The 20,224-nt window shown below is 41.8% G+C and overlaps 1 protein-coding gene across 1 annotated transcript in view; it reads right to left on the reverse strand.

Annotated features, from left to right (window-relative positions):
• LOC136864042 (minor histocompatibility antigen H13) overlaps nucleotides 1-13,771 on the reverse strand; it is a 129,125-nt gene extending 115,354 nt beyond the window's left edge. Inside the window, exons 1-2 of the mRNA XM_067140565.2 lie at nucleotides 13,496-13,771; nucleotides 17-115 (exon numbers count right to left, since the gene is read on the reverse strand). Of these exons, the coding sequence (XP_066996666.1) occupies nucleotides 17-115; nucleotides 13,496-13,687 (291 nt within the window). The 5' untranslated portion in view covers nucleotides 13,688-13,771. The remainder of the gene's footprint in view (nucleotides 1-16; nucleotides 116-13,495) is intronic.
• Between the last annotated feature and the right edge of the window lie 6,453 nt (nucleotides 13,772-20,224).

Raw genomic sequence — 20,224 nt, forward strand, 5'->3', positions numbered from 1 at the left:
TGACAAACAACATTACCTGGAAAAATATATATAATCCAAAGAGAGCTACACTGGCTATAATTGGAAACATGGCTGCATCCTTATGGGACATAGTTTCTGGTTTCTCTCCAGACTCCTGAAACAAAGACAAAAAATTTTAGCAGTGAAGGTCTTATGACAACGATAGGATAGGAGAGGGCTAGGAGTGGGAAGGAAGCGACCATGGCCTTAATTTTATTAAGGTGTGAAACTGGGAAACAATGAAAAACCATCTTCAGGGCTGCCAACAGTGTGGGTAGAACCGACTATCTTCCAAATGTAAGCTGATAACTACATGATCCAAACCGGACAGCCACTTGCTCGGTGGAGATTTATCTAGACTTTGTCCATAAAAGGATGCACTTAAATCCTTTCAGAATGATTTTAAATTATAACCAAGCCCTGGATTCATAGGTTTGAACCCATTTTGTTGCTGTTTCATTATTCTCAAAATATCTCTTAATTTTTGTTTTATGTAGCACAGCACAACATACTAAAATTTTTGCAGGACATAAAAATTACCTGCTTTGCTTGCCAGAACTTAAACAGACCTATTTCATTGTATTCATACTTTAAACTGTACTTCTTCACTTTCTTTATTTTGAAGTACCTGTAACTGTGGAACTTGCTTAAATAGTATTGCTGTTCACTGCAGAATAAATAATTTATTGCAGGCATTGTTCTTTCTTTTGTTTGCTAGTGGCTTTACGTTGCACCGACACAGATAGGTCTTATGGCGACGATGGGATAGGAGAAGCCTAAGAGTTGGAAGCGGCTGAGGCCTTAATTAAGATACAGCCTCAGCATTTGCCTGGTGTGAAAATGGGAAACCACGGAAAACCATCTTCAGGGCTGCCGACAGTGGGATTTGAACCCACTATCTCCTGGATGCAAGCTCAGAGCCACGCGTCCCTAACCGCATGGTCAACTCGCCCGGTAGCATGGTTGTTTGAAATGAAAACTCCACAATGTGGTACAATGTACTATAGAGGACCATGCGGTGGTTCAGGAAATTCTAGAGCAGCCCCCTATAGTGAACAAGATAATTTCTTTAGTGAGCCAGGTTCTCTTCAGCAAAAAAGGTGAAAAAACAATAGCTTCGAATATAAGGATATTACTGCTATGAAGTTCACATCTCTTGCTCTCACGTGACATGAAGCAGTTTTTCCGCATTCAGGCGGATTTAAACGATGGACAGAAGAGCTTTTACTCCTAAAATCTGTCGAAGCACTTCATTGTTCAGTGTCATGTTAATGACATTAATTAAACAAGTTTGCCTGTGTACTGCGGCATGATTAGCTCAGTGGCTTAGCTGCTGGCTTCCCACCCAGAAGGCTGAAGTTAGACCAATCTTGGGATCAGATTTTCACCTCAAAAATCTTGTCGCATCAGAAGGGCGTCCAGCCTTAAAACAACCGGCAAAAAAAAAAAAAAAAAAAAAAGTCAGCGGGACTCTAGCAACCCCAAAAGTAACACGGATAAGCTGAAGATAAGTTAAATTTCAAGGTAGCCGGTGTAGTAATTTAATAAACAACTGTTTGTGAATCAAGGTGTAGTAAAGCTAATGCAGTGAGCTCGCAGTTGCGATCAGCAGTATTCTGTAAGAAGGAAGTCAGCTCCCAGACGAAACTATCTTTACATCGGTCTATTTTCAGACCAACTTTGCTTTACGGGAGCGAAAGCTGGGTGGACTCAGGATATCTGATTCGTAAGTTAGAAGTAACAGACATGAAAGTAGCAAGAATGATTGTTGGTACAAACAGGTGGGAACAATGGCAGGAGAGTACTCGGAATGAGGAGATAAAGGCTAATTTAGGAATGAACTCGATGGATGAAGCTGTACGCATAAACCGGCTTCGGTGGTAGGGTCATGTGAGGCGAATGGAGGAGGATAGGTTACCTAGGAGAATAATGGACTCTGCTATGGAAGGTAAGAGAAGTAGAGGGAGACCAAGACGACGATGGTTAGATTCTGTTTCTAACGATTTAAAGATAAGAGGTATAGAACTAAATGAGGCCACAACACTAGTTCCAAATCGAGGATTGTGGCGACGTTTAGTAAATTCTCAGAGGCTTGCAGACTGAACGCTGAAAGACATAACAGTCTATAATGATAATGTATGTATGTAGTAAACAAATGATGATGATGATGATGCTTCTTTAAAGGGGCCAAACATCTAGGTCATTGGCCCCTAATGGTACAAAATGTAATGACAAATTAGAAGTCCAAAAATCCTCCACTGACCAGAATTCAAAACATGAGGGCAAAGAATGAATGGATGGATATGAATTTAAAACAATCGGTGGATCCAACCCACAATGCCTCACATTCACAGAAACTGACTTAAAACCATAGTATTACTGACCAAGGGACTGCTTCTATAGCACAATACTGAATCGATGATGTTTGTAATTTAAAAGGTCCAAAATCCAAGTCATTGGTCCCTCATAATGGTACTTATCACTAGGAAAGTAGAACCATGGTATTTGTTATGTTGCGGTACTAATCAAAAGTAGCGTAGACTCGCGGTATTCCACACATTATGGTAATACTCACAGGTAATGAAATTCGCACATGTAAAACAGACCTATGGTGTTTTGCACATTGCGGCGCCATTTACAGGCAACGCAAACCTATGGCGTTCATCACACAAGTGTACTAACCACAGGGACTCGTACTATCCCGTGGTGTTCCTCACATAGTGGGTACCAATCATAGGCAAGCCGGAACCATGATGTTGCTAACCAAGGTGTCACTCACATATAGTGATACTAATCACAGGTACTGTAAAATGATATAGATGTGGATTCCCATAAGGAATCTGAAATATTTGTTCCGAATGAGTAAATTTATAATACCAATATAAATGGTCCGTTATTGGACATTATAAATTTTCCAGCTAACTCATTCCTGGTTGCCAGCGAAACGCTGGCAACCAGGAATTAATCCACATCTATATCATCTGGTGGCCGAGCAGGCATCAATTTTTAATAATGGGACAAAGTCTCTCATAGTGCATTGGCACTGCCGGTGGCTACAATTAGCCTACGTAGTGGCCTCCACGGTATGCACTGACCAGCGTCTTGGTAGGTGTGCTAGGTACCAACTGAAGAGCCCAGCCTAGCACACGGGGGCGAAACGCTGGCAACCAGGAATGAGTTAGCTGGTAAATTTATAATGTCCAATAACGGACCATTTATATTGGTATTATAAATTTACTCATTCGGAACAAATATTTCAGATTCCCTATGGGAATCCACATCTATATCATCTGGTGGCCAAGCAGTCATCAATTTTTAATAATGGGACAAAGTCTCTCATAGTGCATTGGCACTGCCGGTGGCTACAATTAGCCTACGCAGTGGCCTCCACGGTATGCGCTGACCAACGTCTTTGTAGGTGTGCTAGGTACCAACTGAAGAGCCCAGCCTAGCACACGGGGGCGAAACGCTGGCAACCAGGAATGAGTTAGCTGGAAAATTTATAATGTCCAATAACGGACTATTTATATTGGTATCATAAATTTACTCATTCGGAACAAATATTTCAGATTCCCTATGGGAATCCACATCTATATCATCTGGTGGCCAAGCAGCCATCAATTTTTAATAATGGGACAAAGTCTCTCATAGTGCATTGGCACTGCCGGTGGCTACAATTAGCCTACGCAGTGGCCTCCACGGTATGCACTGACCAGCATCTTGGTAGGTGTGCTAGGTACCAACTGAAGAGCCCAGCCTAGCACACGGGGGCGAAACGCTGGCAACCAGGAATGAGTTAGCTGGAAAATTTATAATGTCCAATAACGGATCATTTATCTTGGTATTATAAATTTACTCATTCGGAACAAATATTTCGGATTCCCTATGGGAATCCACATCTATATCATCTGGTGGCCAAGCAGGCATCAATTTTTAATAATGGGACAAAGTCTCTCATAGTGCATTGGCACTGCCGGTGGCTACAATTAGCCTACGCAGTAGCCTCCACGGTATGCACTGACCAACGTCTTGGTAGGTGTGCTACGTACCAACTGAAGAGCCCAGCCTAGCACACAGGGGCGAAACGCTGGCAACCAGGACTGAGTTAGCTGGAAAATTTATAATGTCCAATAACGGACCATTTATATTGGTACTGTAAAAGCCGACTCTGTTGCTACTAATCACAAACCTATTTTTTACCTAACATAGCGGTACTACGCGCAAGTAAAAGCGACCCATGGTGTTCCCCGCGTGGTGGTACTAATTACAAGTAGTACCATGGTTCTAATTTGATCACCCCTTGGTCGCCTCTTACGACAGGCAGGGGACACTGTGGGTGTATTCCTCGTCTGTGTCCCCCACCCGCAAGGGGTTGTGTGTTTGGTCCGCAAGAGCAATTTTACTTTGCTCAAATCTGCCGGCATGCCAGTTAGGACCCCACTATCCGCCACCTGGAACGCACCACATGGGAGTATCATCTCTCCCCCTGCTACACCAGCGTAGTAGGTTCGTGGTGAGGGTGAAGTATTTCCCCAACCATACTTGGACGTCTGGAGGGGGTGTTCTCCTGGCTATACAACCGGAACTACAACCAATCCGACTAGGATACATGGAGACTGACAGTGAAGCTTTATGGGTAGAGGTGACATGTAGGGAGAAGAAATTCTTGATGGATAGCATATACCGGGCACCAAGCCCTGTATAAATGAAAGATTGCTGGAATCTCTAAGATGAATGCAATTCATTCAGCATAAGTACAATACTGTCTACCTCACAGGGGACTTCAACCTGGACATCATATGGACCTGTGATTCTACACCCATCCCTCGAAATTTATTGACAGACATATTTCTAACAGAGTTCTAGGACCTCTTTCTGGAACAGATTGTTCTAGGAGCAACACATATCACCAAAACATCCCGCTTTATACTAGACTCACTTTTCAACATTTCAACAATCATCCCTCCTCAGTATCCCAGGTTGAAGTCATACCTGGCTTCAGTGATCACCAGGCCATTTGAGCGACTATCTACCCAAGACTGCAGAAAACCTGTCAATCATAAATCCCGGCCTCAATATAACATCAGGAGAGCTGAATGGAAATCCTTCTCCACCTTACTACTGTACCACCTACCCTCTCCAACCTCCTTATCAACTTGTGACATGGACTCTTTCTGGCTCCCCTGGAAAGATACATTTTTCTCATGTGTTGCCAAACTGTACCGAAATGCGCTTTAAAAAGAGAGAAGAAAGCTTCGAGGGTAAAGAAAGAACTTTTTATGTTAATAAGAAAACAGTACAGTCTATACAAAATGAAAGACAATGCCAAATGCAACAAGCAGGGGAAAAGTAGAAATCCGCATGTAAAGACACAAAAAAGATATGAGAGGGTTACGATGAGTACATTCACACGACTTGCTCAGATAACAAAGAGCTGTGGAAACTACTAATAAGGAGCTGCGAAAGCGCTGCACCAAGCTCTGTTCAAGCCTAATGGGAAATCTATCTCCACGCCCGCAGATATTGCCTCAGCCTTCAGCGAAAAATTTAAAGAGAATTTCTCCCAGGACAATCAGCTGGGGACATTTATGCAACCAACATACCCATACCACCCACTCCCTCACCAGCCTCTACTTCTCGGAAGCTGGGGTACTGGTAAGTTTTAAGAGGAATCGACCCCATGCAGCGAGCAGTCCTAATGAAATACACAGCCGTATACGCCAGGACTGTGGTGGGTCAGTGGCATCATCACTCTGCGAATTGTTCAACGTGTCGCTTCAGTGTGGATAACTGCCTCCAGACTGGAAGTGTGCTGATGTAATTCAGATATTCGAGAAAGCACAAAAAAATCACTTAATGACAACTATCGCCCGGTGTCTCTCACCTCCCACATATGTAAATGTATGGAACGACTGGTAGCCTCTAATATACAGGAATACTTCCAGCAAGGCAATTTGCTAAGTGAAAGCCAGCACAGTTTTCTTCAAGGAAGATCCTGCAGTACTTTATTATCAAAGGTTATTGATGATTGTAGGTTCTCCCTGGAGAAATCTACGATTGTTCAGGTAGACTGCATGGCTTTGGACTGGGATAAAGCTTTTGACCAAATCCTACATCAACGACTTTTGTTAAAATTAAGGCAGATGAATATCCAAGAAAGTGTACTGGCATAGCTGCGAACATTTCGAGGGCAAACTCAGCCTGGAGCTCGATCTTCAATCATTAACATAACCTCAGGAGTATGTCGAGGCAGATCTTGGGACCTTTATTAATTAATGCATTTGAGTCTGATTTACCTAAATATGTGACCCCAACCATGGCTATGCTGATGACACAGTAATGTACAAGAACATACAATATGCAGACGATTGTCTGAAGTTACAGTAGGACTCTGACATTATAGCGGCGCGGTGTGCTTCTCAGAGATGCTGAGGTGCCGGAAGTTTGTCCCACAGGAGTTATTTTATGTGCCAGTTAATTTACTGACATGTGGCTAACGTATTTGAGCGCCTTCATTTACCACCGGACTAAGCAAGGATCAAACCTACCCAGTTGGACTCAGGCCAGTTTTCTTTCCAACATACTGTACTAGTAGCATTCGCAACAGAGACAACTGGAACAAAACGGAATATGAAACTGTAACTCTATTGCTATTAAAAAGGTAAACGTGCGCTTGGCGACTGTTTAGCAACTGTTGTTCATTAAGAGAATGGAAACAACTATCGAACTAGGAGCACTTTGATAAACAAACAACTTGAATTAACAAGCCACGCAATAAAATTTGATTTCACTGAAAATATTTTCTGTTCTGTGTGTTACAGGATTTTTATATTACCAAAATTAGTTTGCTAAACAGAAATTTTTCATTAACAATTAACGTTTTGCAAAGAAAGTTCCCTAGTTCCCAAAAAAAGTTTCTTATATGGAAAGTTTCATAAATTTAGGTTCCACTGTAGCTGAAGAGTGTGAAGTGTGTGGCATGAAGATCATACATACATACATTATCATTATACACTGTTATGCCTTTCAGCGTTCAGTCTGCAAGCCTCTGAGAATTGACTAAACGTCGCCACAATCCTCGATTTGCAACTAGTGTTGTGGCCTCATTTAGTTCTATACCTCTTATCTTTAAATCGTTAGAAACCGAGCCTAACCACCGTTGTCTTGGTCTCCCCCTACTTCTCTTACCCTCAATAACAGTCCATTATTCTCCTAGGTAACCTATCCTCCTCCATTTGCCTCACATGACCACACCACCTAAGCCGGTTTATGCTTACAGCTTCATCCATCGAATTCATTCCTAAATTAGCCTTTATCTCCTCATTCTGAGTACCCTCCTGCCATTGCTCCCACCTATTTGTATCAGCAATCATTCTTGCTACTTTCATGTCTGTTACTTCTAACTTATGAATAAGATATCCTGAGTCCACCCAGCTTTCGCTCCCATAAAGCAAAGTAGGTCTGAAAACAGACCGATGTAAAGATAGTTTTGTCTGGGAGCTGACTTCCTTCTTACAGAATACTGTTGATCGCAACTGCAAGTTCACTGCATTAGCTTTACGACACCTTGATTCAATCTCGCTATATTACCATCCTGGGAGAACACACATCCTAAATACTTGAAATTATCGACCTGTTCTAGCTTTGTATCACCAATCTGACATTCAATTCTGTTGAATTTCTTACCTACTGACATCAATTTAGTATTTGAGAGGCCGATTTTCATACCATACTCATTGTACCTATTTTAAAGTTCCAAGATATTAGACTGCAGGCTTTCGGCACAATCTGCCATTAAGACCAAGTCGTCAGCGTAGGCCAGACTGCTTACTACATCTCCACCTAACTGAATCCCTCCCTGCCATTTTATACCTTTCAGCAGATGATCCATGTAAACTACGAACAGCAAAGGTGAAAGACTACAGCCTTGTCTAACCCCTGTAGGTACCCTGAACCAAGAACTCATTCTACCATCAATTCTCAATTGTCAACATAAATACCTTTGATTGATTTTAATAATCTACCTTTAATTTCGTGGTCCCCCTGTAAGCGAACATCTTTTCGTTCTGTACCCTGACATATCCTTTCTCTAGATCTACGAAACATAAACACAACTGCCTATTCCTCTCGTAGCATTTTTCAATTACCTGGCGCATACTGAAAATCTGATCCTGACAGCCTCTCTGTGGTCTGAAACCACACTGGTTTTCATCCAACTTCCTTTCAACGATTGATCGCACCCTCCCTTCCGAGATGCCAGTGAATACTTTGCCTGGTATACTAAACAGTGAGACACCTCAATAGTTGTTGCAATCCTTCCTGTTGCCTTGCTTATAGATAGGTGCAATTTCTGCTTTTGTCCAATCTGAAGGTACTTTACCAACACTCCATGCTAATCTTACTACTCTATGAAGCCATTTCATCCCTGCCTTCCCACTATACTTCACCATTTCAGGTCTAATTTCATCTATTCCTGCTGCTTTATGACAATGGAGTTTATTTACCATCCTTTCCACTTCCTCAAGCGTAATTTCACAAACATCATTTTCCTCCTCCCCATGAGCTTGGCTGTTCGCAACACCACCAGGATGATTTCCTTTTACATTGAGAAGATGTTCAAAATATTCCCTCCACCTCTCCAGTGATTCCCTGGGATCTATTATGAGTTCACCTGAATTACTCAAAAACACTGTTCATTTCCATTTTCCCTCCCTTACTAAGATTCTTTATTACTGACCAGAAAGGTTTCCCTGCTGCTTGACCTAGCCTTTCCAGGTTATTACCAAAATCTTTCCACGACTTCTTTTTGGATTCAACAACTACTTGTTTCGCTGTTTCTTTCATCTACGTACAAATCCCTGTCTGCCTTGGCCCTTGCTTGGAGCCATTTCTGATAAGCTTTCTCTTTACGTTTACAAGCTGCTCTCACTTCATCATTCCACCAAGATGTTCGGTTTTTCCCATCTTTACACACAGCTGTTCTTAGCCATTCCGTTGCTGTTTCTACTACAGCATCCCTTTATGCCACCCATTCACTTTCTATATCCTGAACCTGCTTACCGTCTACTGTTCAAAACTTCTCACTAATCATATCTATGTACTTCTGTCTAATTTCCTAGTCCTGGTGATTTTCTCCCCTTATTCGTTTGCAGACAGATTTCACTTTCTCTACCCTAGGCCTAGAGATATTTAGTTCACTACAGATCAGATAGTGGTCTGTATCATCGAAAAATCCCCGGAAAACTCGTACATTCCTAACAGATTTCCTCAAAGTCTGTTAAGATATAGTCTATTATGGATTTGGTACCCCTAGCCATCTATGTGTAGCAGTGAATAGTCTTATGCTTTAAGAATGTATTCGTAACTGTTAAACCCATACTAGCACAGAAGTCCAGCAAACGCTTCCCACTCCCATTAGCTTCCATATCTTCCCCACATTTACCAATCACCTTTTCGTATCCTTCAGTTCTATTCCCAACTCTCGCACTGAAATTGCCCATTAGCACTATTCTATTCTTGCTGTTGACCCTGACCACGATGTCACTCAATGCTTCATAAAACTTGTCAACTTCTTCATCATCTGCACCTTCACATGGTGAATACATGGAGACAATTCTAGTCCTAATTCCTCCAACTGACAAATCTACCCACATCATTCGCTCATTTACGTGCCTAACAGAAACTATGTTGCGTGCAATGGTATTCCTCATGAAGAGCCCTACCCCAGACTCTGCCCTTCCCTTACTAACATCCATCGTCGCCATAAGACCTATCTGTGTCTGTGCGACGTAAAAGCAAATAGCAGTAGCTTTCTAACATCCGTCAAGTACACTTTATAATCTCCTATCTCCCCTTACCCGAATATCACTTACTCCTAGCACATCCAGATTCATCCTCTTTGCTGACTCAGCCAGTTCTACTTTCTTTCTTCCATAAGCCCCATTAATATTGATAGCTCCCCATCGAATTCCATTTTGTTCGCCAAGTTGTTTCCAAGGAGTCCCTCGCCTGTCAAATGGGAGAGGGACTCCGTTACTCCCATAGGTCCCAGGCTTGCTTAAAATGTTCTGAGCTTGGTAAATTCATGAAGCAGGATGCTACCCTACTTGCACATAGTCCAAGTGAGGATCTCTCCTCTAACGGGTTATGGACCACCGGTGAATTGTAAAGTCCTAGCCGCCTGAGCACAAGGAGGGCTATGACTCAGAATATGTCCGAGATGCAAGAACCATGACGTCAAGTTAAATTTAAGAAAGTTTTGTGCAACCTACAAATTACCAACCACCTCAAAACCAGAATGTTGAGATGTTATGTGTTTACAGTCCTCTATTATGGAGTGGAAACATGGATATTTACTGAAGGGACAATAAAGAGAAAGGATGCTTTCAAGGTATGGCGTTATCGCAATATGCTGCGTATATCATGGATATATCAAGTCTCAAATGAAACAGAAATGTGCTGTATGAATAAAGGAAAATCTGAAGTTATAAATTTATAAAACCTATCAAGAACAGGAGAACGGCATATTTTGGCCAATATAAAGCAGTATAAGGAATGCCACTACCATTAATTACTGAAGGGAAAAGAGAAGGCAAAACAGGACCTGGAAGATGAACTTCATGGCTGAAGAACATCCACCAATGGTCTGATTTGATCTCAGTTGACTTCCTTCGAAGCAGAACCAACAACGTGGTATAGAATAAGATAACCTCCACTGCCGACTAGGCATTCAAAAATCTTTTTATAAGGCCTTTAAGTTAAAATCCAATAAAATGTCTTAGATCACTCAAAAATTCTAACATTACTCACACAAAGGATTTTATCACACGGAAAAGCATTCATATCCAGGAAAATTTGAGTTCTGTGTTGGTAATCAACAACTGAGGCCCTTGCCTTGATTAATTATGACCTAGGCCTATACTGAAATAATGATCATTATTCTCTATAAAAGATCTGGTATTTTTATTGCTTCTATGCACAGCACAGAGTGAGAGTTCCTGTGTTTCGAATCAGTATGAAAGGCCATGCAGCAAAAAATTTCTGTACATATTAGCTGCTGGGTAATGCAGGGGTATAAGCGAGGGATTACTTGTAAGCTACACAAGATATAAAATTTACTTAAAGCAGCAGCGACAATTGTTGTTCATCTCACAACAACATATTTGAGCAAAATTCCAGTACGACTTACCATTTTCCAGCGCACGCATCTAGGCGCGATTGCACTGTCATTTTTTTGTCTCTCGCTCGCGTCTCGCGATGAGCATGATCGTGCGGTGGACAGAGCGGCCAAATGTTCATGAAGAGAACTAGTCCTAGTGCAGCGGCACTACTTTTGAATTCACGAATCTCGTACGGTGACAAAGCCATTGCTTTGGATACGTTAGGGTAGGTTAGTGACAAAGCAATTGGTCTGGATTGGTTAGGGTATGTTAGTGACAAAGACACTGGTCAGGATCAAGCAAAGGGGTTGAGGCCGTAAGCCTCCAGGTTAGAAGCTGCGAAGTGGCCCTAGGCCTCTAGTATCCTGCGTGACACCTCCATTGGTCTGGATTGGTTAGGGTAGGTTAGTGACAAAGGCATTGGTCTGGATTGGTTAGGTCATTGGTCTGGATCAAGCAGAGGGGGTCTGAGGGCATAAGCCCCCAGGTTAGAAGCCGCGAAGCGGCCCTTTGGCCTCTAGTATACCGCGTGAGACCTCCACTGGTCGGGACATGTTAGGGTAGGTTAGTGACAAAGCCATTGGACTACGATCAAGCATAGGGGGGAGTTCCTCTTTAAGACGAACTTTCCTGCTAACACGAAGGTACACGAGTTCTTTAAAGCTGCAAGCATACTGTCCCTCCCCTACATTAAAGTGAGTTGAATACAGTTCTTTCTTTACATATTGCATTCACTTATGTATTTATTGCGCAGTTATGTATTTCTTGTGCGCCGGTTGATAAAGGAATTCATTTGACTTCATTGCTGGAAGTGACATATACCATTATCTCACCCAATGGAAATGCTGGTACATAGTTAGGCGATGGACTATGGCAAGTAATAAATTGTATAAGGTTATAAAAGCAAAATTATTTCCGGGGGATTGCGGGTGGGTTCATGGCTTTCGCAGTGAACACATCTCTCCTCTACAAGGTATTCCAGTTAAGATTTCTAAGATACTGCATCCTTATCATGCTATAAAAGTGCGGTAAGTCATACTTAATTTCTACCCATATGTTCATCATCTTTTGAAAGACGCAGCCCCAAGCTGAAAAGTAACTATCTTCGAGTTCTATCCAAGAACCTGTCAATTTTACACCAACTATTTGCTTGACTTTATATCCCATATACAACTTCATGGCTTTCAGTAACACGAAAAGTGCTGGAATTTTGTCCCACAACTGTTCTTTAACATGTCAGTAAATGTACAGATATATAATTTCCCAGTTGATGGATGATCATATCATTCCGTAGCTAGCAACATTTTAATAATATATAATGCAGGCAAATTTGTGAATTTTCAATCATTTAGGCCTACCACTGGACTAAGCTGCAATCAAACCCATGAACTTGGGCTCAGAAAGGCAGTAGTTTCTAAGCCACACCGCCTGGTCCAAGCATTTGAAAAGACCTTCAAATTAATAGATAACTAGCATTTACTGAGATCTCATTCTTTCATTGTACTGCTAAACATAGCAACTCTCATTAGTGCACAGCCATAAATTGCAATTTTCATGCTGTCATGAGAATTAATTTTCCAATCCTATCTTACATGTCAACAGAACTTCCTCTGTCATAGTTTCAATTTACACCTTAGGTCCTGTAATGTGAACCTAACACTCACTGAACTGGCTTCCAAACCATTCGAGAGGTCCTAGGGCAACAAACTTCCACGTAAACCAACAGTCAGGCAATGCAGGGGTAAAAGCGCACAAAGTCCACAATATAAAGGGAAACTACACAGAGAAGCTATATTCATGAAATATCAGAAAACAGTAATACAGTTGTACATTCATAGGGTCATTTTAAGAATTATTAACGTAAAATTGATCATGCATGTCATAAAATTATCAATTTCTCATTCAGGCTGACACATCCTTCAAACAAATACTTTTAAAACAGGAAATGAATGAATGAGTGCACCAATACTCGATGACGTACACAAATTCAACGAACAATCAGCGGGAATAACACCACCACAAACATAATAATAATTGTGGATTATGATTTTTTTTTTAATCGCACAACTGAGTTAGTAAATTGTATATATTGCCTGCAAAAAAAGGGGGGGGGGGATAGACAACAGACTTTTCATACTCTGACACCGGTGAGGATAACGTGGCACGATACGAAAGAAATCTGTACAATAAATACAGATATCACGAAAATTCACACGGGATCTCCAAATTTCAACACTCACGTACACTCCACAAATTGATATGATTAATGTCACAAAGTTTACACGTCCAGGACCGATCAAATCTGGTAATCCACAGGTTAAGACAAGTGTAGTTACCTTCTGCTCCTTATGGTGTCTCACAGACCTGTACGATCCAAAGAAAATAGGGAGCAAAGCCATTAAAATAAGGCTCCCATATGCAACAATCATGCCCTCCGGCGTTGCAGGGGTCTTTTTAAGGGCTTCAGTAACATTTTCTGTCAAGTTACTCCCAACTTCAGCAACAGCTTCTGCCACAACATCTGCCATCGTCTCCTTCCTGTTGTCACTGTCGTGTGTCGTGGTAATCACCAGGCTACAATACGTTTCGATAGTATGGTACCACGGCCGACTGGATCCATCGCTGCGCTAGAGCGACCCAGCGATTCGTGATGGTACGTACACGCAAATACAGTAGAGACAGTTCGCGTACGCGACACTCAGCGAGATATCGAGGGACAGCTATTAGAGCTCTCTCTAGCGTGTAGACCTGAGAACTGTTGAATATGCCATAAGAGCACGTGTATTTGTGTGTGAAGTTTTTGGTGTTTTTCATGCGTTTTCAGTGAGTTGACATAATCAAATAGCGTGTGGTAGCGATGAGTCGAACCAGTTCATTCCTATGAACTACTACACTCATTCACACTCTTTACTGTGAACCGCTCAAATGCAGTAGTTCATGAAGTAATCAAGCCTGATGAAGCTGCTGAGTATGTCGTTCAGCAGCGACTTCGTTCACAGTACTGTGTAGAGATGAGAAGAATGCAAGAGTGAGGAATGTGGCCTGCAAGCACGAACTTCCTGTTCTGCCCAGACACATCGGCTCTTATCTGTTCTTATCTGCTACACAAAAACATTGACTCACACTTCGCAGTTTGCTGGATTACAACTGACAAGAGCGAAGAGCTGCCAGTAGAAGACAATATAAAGTCGTCTGGGTAGTAGCGGAGTTTCTATAGTAACCATTGCGTCACTGGCTCTGCTGGTGAAAACCCCTTCGCCCCGTTCCTCACCGGGCACGTGCATTCTTCTGATCTCCCAACAATATCTCACTCACTCAATAAAGCTTCATAATACTTAATAATATTACCAAAAGATGGCAGAGCTATGTAATTACGGACCAAATAACTTGCTTGCTTACAGCATCTAGATGATGGTTGATAGGGACAAGGAAAAGATAAAGATATAACGAAGGAAATACATTTCATCTGGGCTCATCTTATTCGCATGATGCACTCAACAGTGTCTTTATCTGCCACGTGATTAGAGTTGGGTCGTTCATGAACTAACTAGTTCATTTGAACGACTCGTTTATTTGAACTAGTTCGAGTTCGTTCAAATATTTTGAACGAGTCGTTCACGCGAGCATACAGCATATTAAAGGAGGACGAAGACGTAAGCAAGCACCATCTATTGTAAAACGTACGTACTAGCTCACGTCCAGCACGGAATACTATCTCTCTTGCGCCGCTGGTGCTGTTGCTAAGATAGCTTTACCTAGTTCATTTGAACGAAATGCCGCGAGGGCTGCTTGCATGAACACAGCACAAATGAACTACCTCGTTCATTTGAACGAAATGCCGCGAGAGCACAAATGAACTACCTCGTTCATTTGAACGACAAAATAAGCACGCACGAAAATGGCCAATGGCGTGCCGTGTTAATGATCACATGATAGCACATTTCTCAAGTGGTGATGGAGCAGGGAGAAGAGTTATAAAAAATTAGAAAGTTTACCTGTTTCTCTGTCTCTCGTAGATGACTTTTCTCTACCTAGCAGGCTGGCGGCGCCGCTGGGCACTGGGCAGCTGTTTTCTGCTCGTGCTAGGCGCTCCGCAAGACGACGAAGTACCAAGTTCACAGAATGTCGTACTAGTCGCCTAGCTTTGTAACTGAGCGCATGTTGGTTCGAGTCCGGTCCTATGCAAGATACGGTCCACGAAACACACGATGGGGTGATAATGTCGCTGGTTTACCTCTTATAACAACGATATCCCACATAATATTAACGAACAATACCGTATTCGAGGTTCCTCAGAATTCCATTACGAAAAAAAAAAACGTGTTCACTGTCTGGCACTAACGTAAGCATTCTATCATACACGACAGTTGTGGGGAATAATACACGGGCACCGGTAAATAAATACTCTGTCTACACACAAAATAAACAATGTCAACAACGAAATCACACGCATTTGGAGCGGAGTAGCAAAACCATGTTAGCACATGGTAACAGATACAAGACATCAGTAAACAAAAGCTATCTTAAGATGCGATTGACACAGAATACGCGAAGGTTTTCATCATTTCCACCATCATAAACCACATAAAAAATACGCCTTAAGAATATTTTCTCTAAACAAATACATCTTAAGCAAATAATACCGTAAACTACGCTAAGGTGAATCAGGAGTGAAAATTTGGCTATATCCGTTCAAATAGGCCTATCAATATTTCAGTTTCGGGCTTTAAAAACTGTTCAGTTTTTCCTGTATAAAAATGTAATTACTATCACCCTACCACCGTTTTTACAGCTCCAAGCCCAAATTTTAAATTTTAAAAGGAAGTGGGCATGTGTGTAACAAGTGCACTCATTCAATTGCTGTATTATAATAATAATACCGAGCTCGATAGCTGCAGTCACATGTGTGTGGCCAGTATCCAGTATTCGGGAGATAGTAGGTTCGAACCCCACTGTCGGTAGCCCTGAAGATGGTTTTCCGTGGTTTCCCATTTTCACACCAGGCAAATGCTGGGGCTGTAGCTTAATTAAGGCAACAACCGCTTCCTTCCTACTCCTAGTCCTTTCCTGTCTCATCGTCGCCATAAGACCTATCTGTGTCGGTGCGACGTAAAGCAACTAGCAAAAATATAATAATAATAATAATAATAATAATAATAATAATAATAATAATAATAATAATAATAATAATAATAATAATAATAATGTCCACCTGTGTGGTGTGGTGCTTAACGTGATTAGCTGCCATCCCCGGAGGCCCGGATTCGATTCCCTGCTCTGCCACGAAATTTGAAGAGTGTTACGAGGGCTGGAACGGGGTCCATTCAGCCTCGGGAGGTGGGCTGAGTAGAGGTGAGTTCGATTCCCACCTCAGCTATCCTCGAAGTGGTTTTCCGTGGTTTCCCCACTTCTCCTCCAGGCAAATGCCGGGATGGTATTTAACTTAAGGCCACGGCCGCTTCCTTCCCTCCTTCTTGTCTATCCCTTTTGATCTCCCCCCCCCCCCCTACTAGGCCCCTGTTCAGCATAACAGGTGAAGCCGCCTAGGCGAGGACTAGTCCTCCTCCCCAGTTGTATCCCCCGACCAAAAGTCTCAAGCTCCGGAACTCTGCCCTGAGGCGGTAGAGGTGGGATCCCTCGCTGAGTCCGAGGGGAAAATCAACCCTGGAGGGTAAACAGATAAATAAATAAATTTATTATTATTTTAAGTACGCTTCAGCTACCATGTACAGGCATTTTGATTTGACGTTCTGCTTTATTTCACCAGGAGGGTGATCTGACTGACTTAAGGTAAACACCATATGTGTTACCAGAGATCTTTTACATGCCGATATCGCACGATATAGCTTTGTCGCATACAAAATGGTTTTCTATCATATTCCTTCCAAATTACCCTACATTCTTATGATCAAGTGAATAGAGCAAAGAACTACGCTTTAACAATGGTGTGATAAAGACAAATTGAAATTGTGTATTTCCTACATTTCTTCCCTGACAACGAAACTAACAATCAGCTGACCGCATTTCAAGTTCATAAATGTCAGTCACAACTCACTGTAATATGTTGTAATATTAATGGGGAATGTTTATCGATGAGGGAATTAGATTTTTCATACCAATAATGTATATCAAAAGTTAATGGGCTTCTGATAAATTCACGTGCATAGACCCTATCATCGTCAGTGGATAGGGCCTGACACATTCCACTCTGATGAGTGTAATGTCAGGCATAAGACGAAACTCTAGTTTTATACAGCAACGCCTTAAAGGACTTACATCTGACATTTTATTAGTTAGCTATTCAGGAACATCCCTTATTAACAGGACGTTTCATACGGTTCGTCCTCCCAGCTCTTTAACAGATAAAAAGAACAGTTATTACCTTAGTGCAATGTATAAAGGCAGTAAATACAGTAGCTTCTTCTCTCTCAAACAGCTGATTCATACGCCCCTTAAAACCACCGAGCTTTAAACAACGTAGGAGGTGGGGTGGAGTCAAGGCTGTATGGTTTGCCATTCAATTAAAGGAAGACGAAGACGTACGCAAGTACCATCTGTTGTAAAATTTACGTACTACCTCGCGTGCGGTACGGTAAACTACCTCTCCTCACGCCGCTTGTGCTGTTGTCAAGAGAGCTCATAATAAACTACCTCGTTCATTTGAACGACGTGCCACGAGAGCGTTTCCATGAAGACAGCACAAATGAACTACCTCGTTCATTTGAACGACTTCATTTATTTGAACGAAATGCCGCGAGAGCACAAATGAACTACCTCGTTCATTTGAACGACAAAATAAGTTCGTTCAAAAATGGCCAATGGCATGCCATGTTAATGGTCACGTGACAGCACATTTCTCACCTGCTTATGAACTACCTCGTTCATTTGAACTAGTTCATTTGAACGACTCAAGGCGATGAACGGTATCGAATGAACTAGTTCAAGCAAATGAACTGACTGGACCCATCCCTACACGTGATACCTGTTTTAGCTGTACTCTGGCAGAAAACACCAGGGTTACCAACGTTATTCATCATAATATTTTTTCCTCTTAAAATTCAATCCGAAATAGAATGAATATTACTACCACTGCCACAAATATCTATCTATCTTGATGAATCTTTCATATAGTTATCCTCCTGTGAGCGGGGGCGGTAGAATAACACCGACGGGATCCGCCTGCATGTCGTAAGAGGCGACTAGAAGGGGCCCCAGGGTGGGCTGGCGACTACGGAGCCCTTAACTGAGTCCTGGCATTGCTTTCACTTACTTGTGCCAGGCTCCTCAGTTTCATCTACCCTATCCGACCTTGCTTGGTCAACTCGTGTTCTTTTCCGACCCCGACGTTATTAGAGCACTCGAGGCCTAGGGAGTCCTTCATTTCACGCCCTTCGTGGCCTTTGTCTTCCTTTGGCCGATACCTTCATTTTTCGAAGTGTCGGATCCCTTCAGTTTTTTCTCTCTGATTAGTTTTAATAGAGGATGGTTACCTAGTTGTACTTCCTCTTAAAACAATAATCACCACCACCACCTTTCATATAGAGTGCTGTCACTAACAATTAGCTCCCATTTTTAATTGAAGTCCACCCATCCATTGCCAATACAACAGCTTCTGCAGACGACATTGCAAGCATAACACAAGCCTGCGAAGTGTTGAAAGTTTTCAAAGATTGTACTGAGAAAATGAGCAGTGAAAGACTGGTCACTGCATCAAAAGTTATACTCCTCATTCGGTCATTGAAAAGATGGTGTTGCAGATTTGCCAATAACTCTGAAATTCGTGGTGATGTGAAACAGATGGCCGGGAAGCTAGTGGAAGAGCTAAATCGTCGTACTTAAAGCACTCTAGGAGAGACGATTCCAGCTTCAGGTCCTTAAAAATGATGTGAAGTCCGTTCATTTTGATTTATTATTTAATTAGTCTATTCCCCAAGTGCAGTTTTGTTTAATTAATTACGGTAAGTGTTGTGTATGAGATGAACACTACTGCAAGGAAGATACCCTTTCGGCTGTGGATTCAGCGCACTTTTTACTTCCAGATTCTCAAGGCAAGCATTTTATTTGCATGTCTGCTGTGCTCACTCTGTCGGATTGTCAGTATCTTTGTAGGCTATATATCATTAATGGTGTAATAACACAATTGACAGGTAGGATGGGACTGGGAGTATTTAAGGAGGAAATGAATGACGTAGCTAGAGAAGAGAGAGAGTGAGCGAGCGACAGACAAATCGCATGAGTTGTTAATGATATGAAGTGTTTGAACTGTGAATGATGTGAAGTGTGAGTACTGTGAAGTGGTTGAACTACCAGTTCATTGAAATTGAGTGGTCAGTTCACACTTCATAAGAGTGAAGCGTTCATTATGAACGACTCATTCACGAGCTACCCATCACTAGCGTGTGGCATTCCTTGATATCTCCTCTCAACATGAGGGGAAAGGTATGTGCTGTTTTGGCTGCAGTAACTATGAAGTAGAGAAGAATGCGCGGTCTTTCTTTCTCTACCCGCGTGACAAAAAATGTAAGTAATATTGTAATCGGAACCGACTTTCAACCTATAATCTTCTGACCACCTCGACCCATATTTTAACTGGCTTAAAATATAATACGCATATTTTATTGCATAGTGCAGCAGTTAACCTTCAATACCGATGTGTTGTTGTAGGTGTGTTCTGTGGGTTTTGAAATGTCAGAGAAGTGATTTGGATAAGGTGTACAGGAAAGAAGGGACGTTACGCTTATATAAAAATTATAAAATCTGTTCAGATCATATCGGGGCCAGTGACTTTAAAAATCCTCGACTATACAGCCAAGGGTAAGTTACATTGTTACTCTAATTGTACGTAAATATTCCTCAAAGCATCACTATCGACAATATTTTCATACTTTTCTTTCTTTTATCCCTCTTCTCAGATTGAAGCCTGGATTTTATAGATTTTCTTTCTGTTAGTAGGCTTCATGTTAACAGGAATATTGTCCAGCTTTTAAATGTTAATTCATTGCATCATGTGTGTAAGGAATAAGGCAATATTTTTATTGACAAGTGTCTTAATGTGATGATACAAT

This window comes from Anabrus simplex, chromosome 2, assembly GCF_040414725.1.
Source record: "Anabrus simplex isolate iqAnaSimp1 chromosome 2, ASM4041472v1, whole genome shotgun sequence".
NCBI classification, from domain to species: Eukaryota; Metazoa; Arthropoda; class Insecta; order Orthoptera; family Tettigoniidae; genus Anabrus; species Anabrus simplex.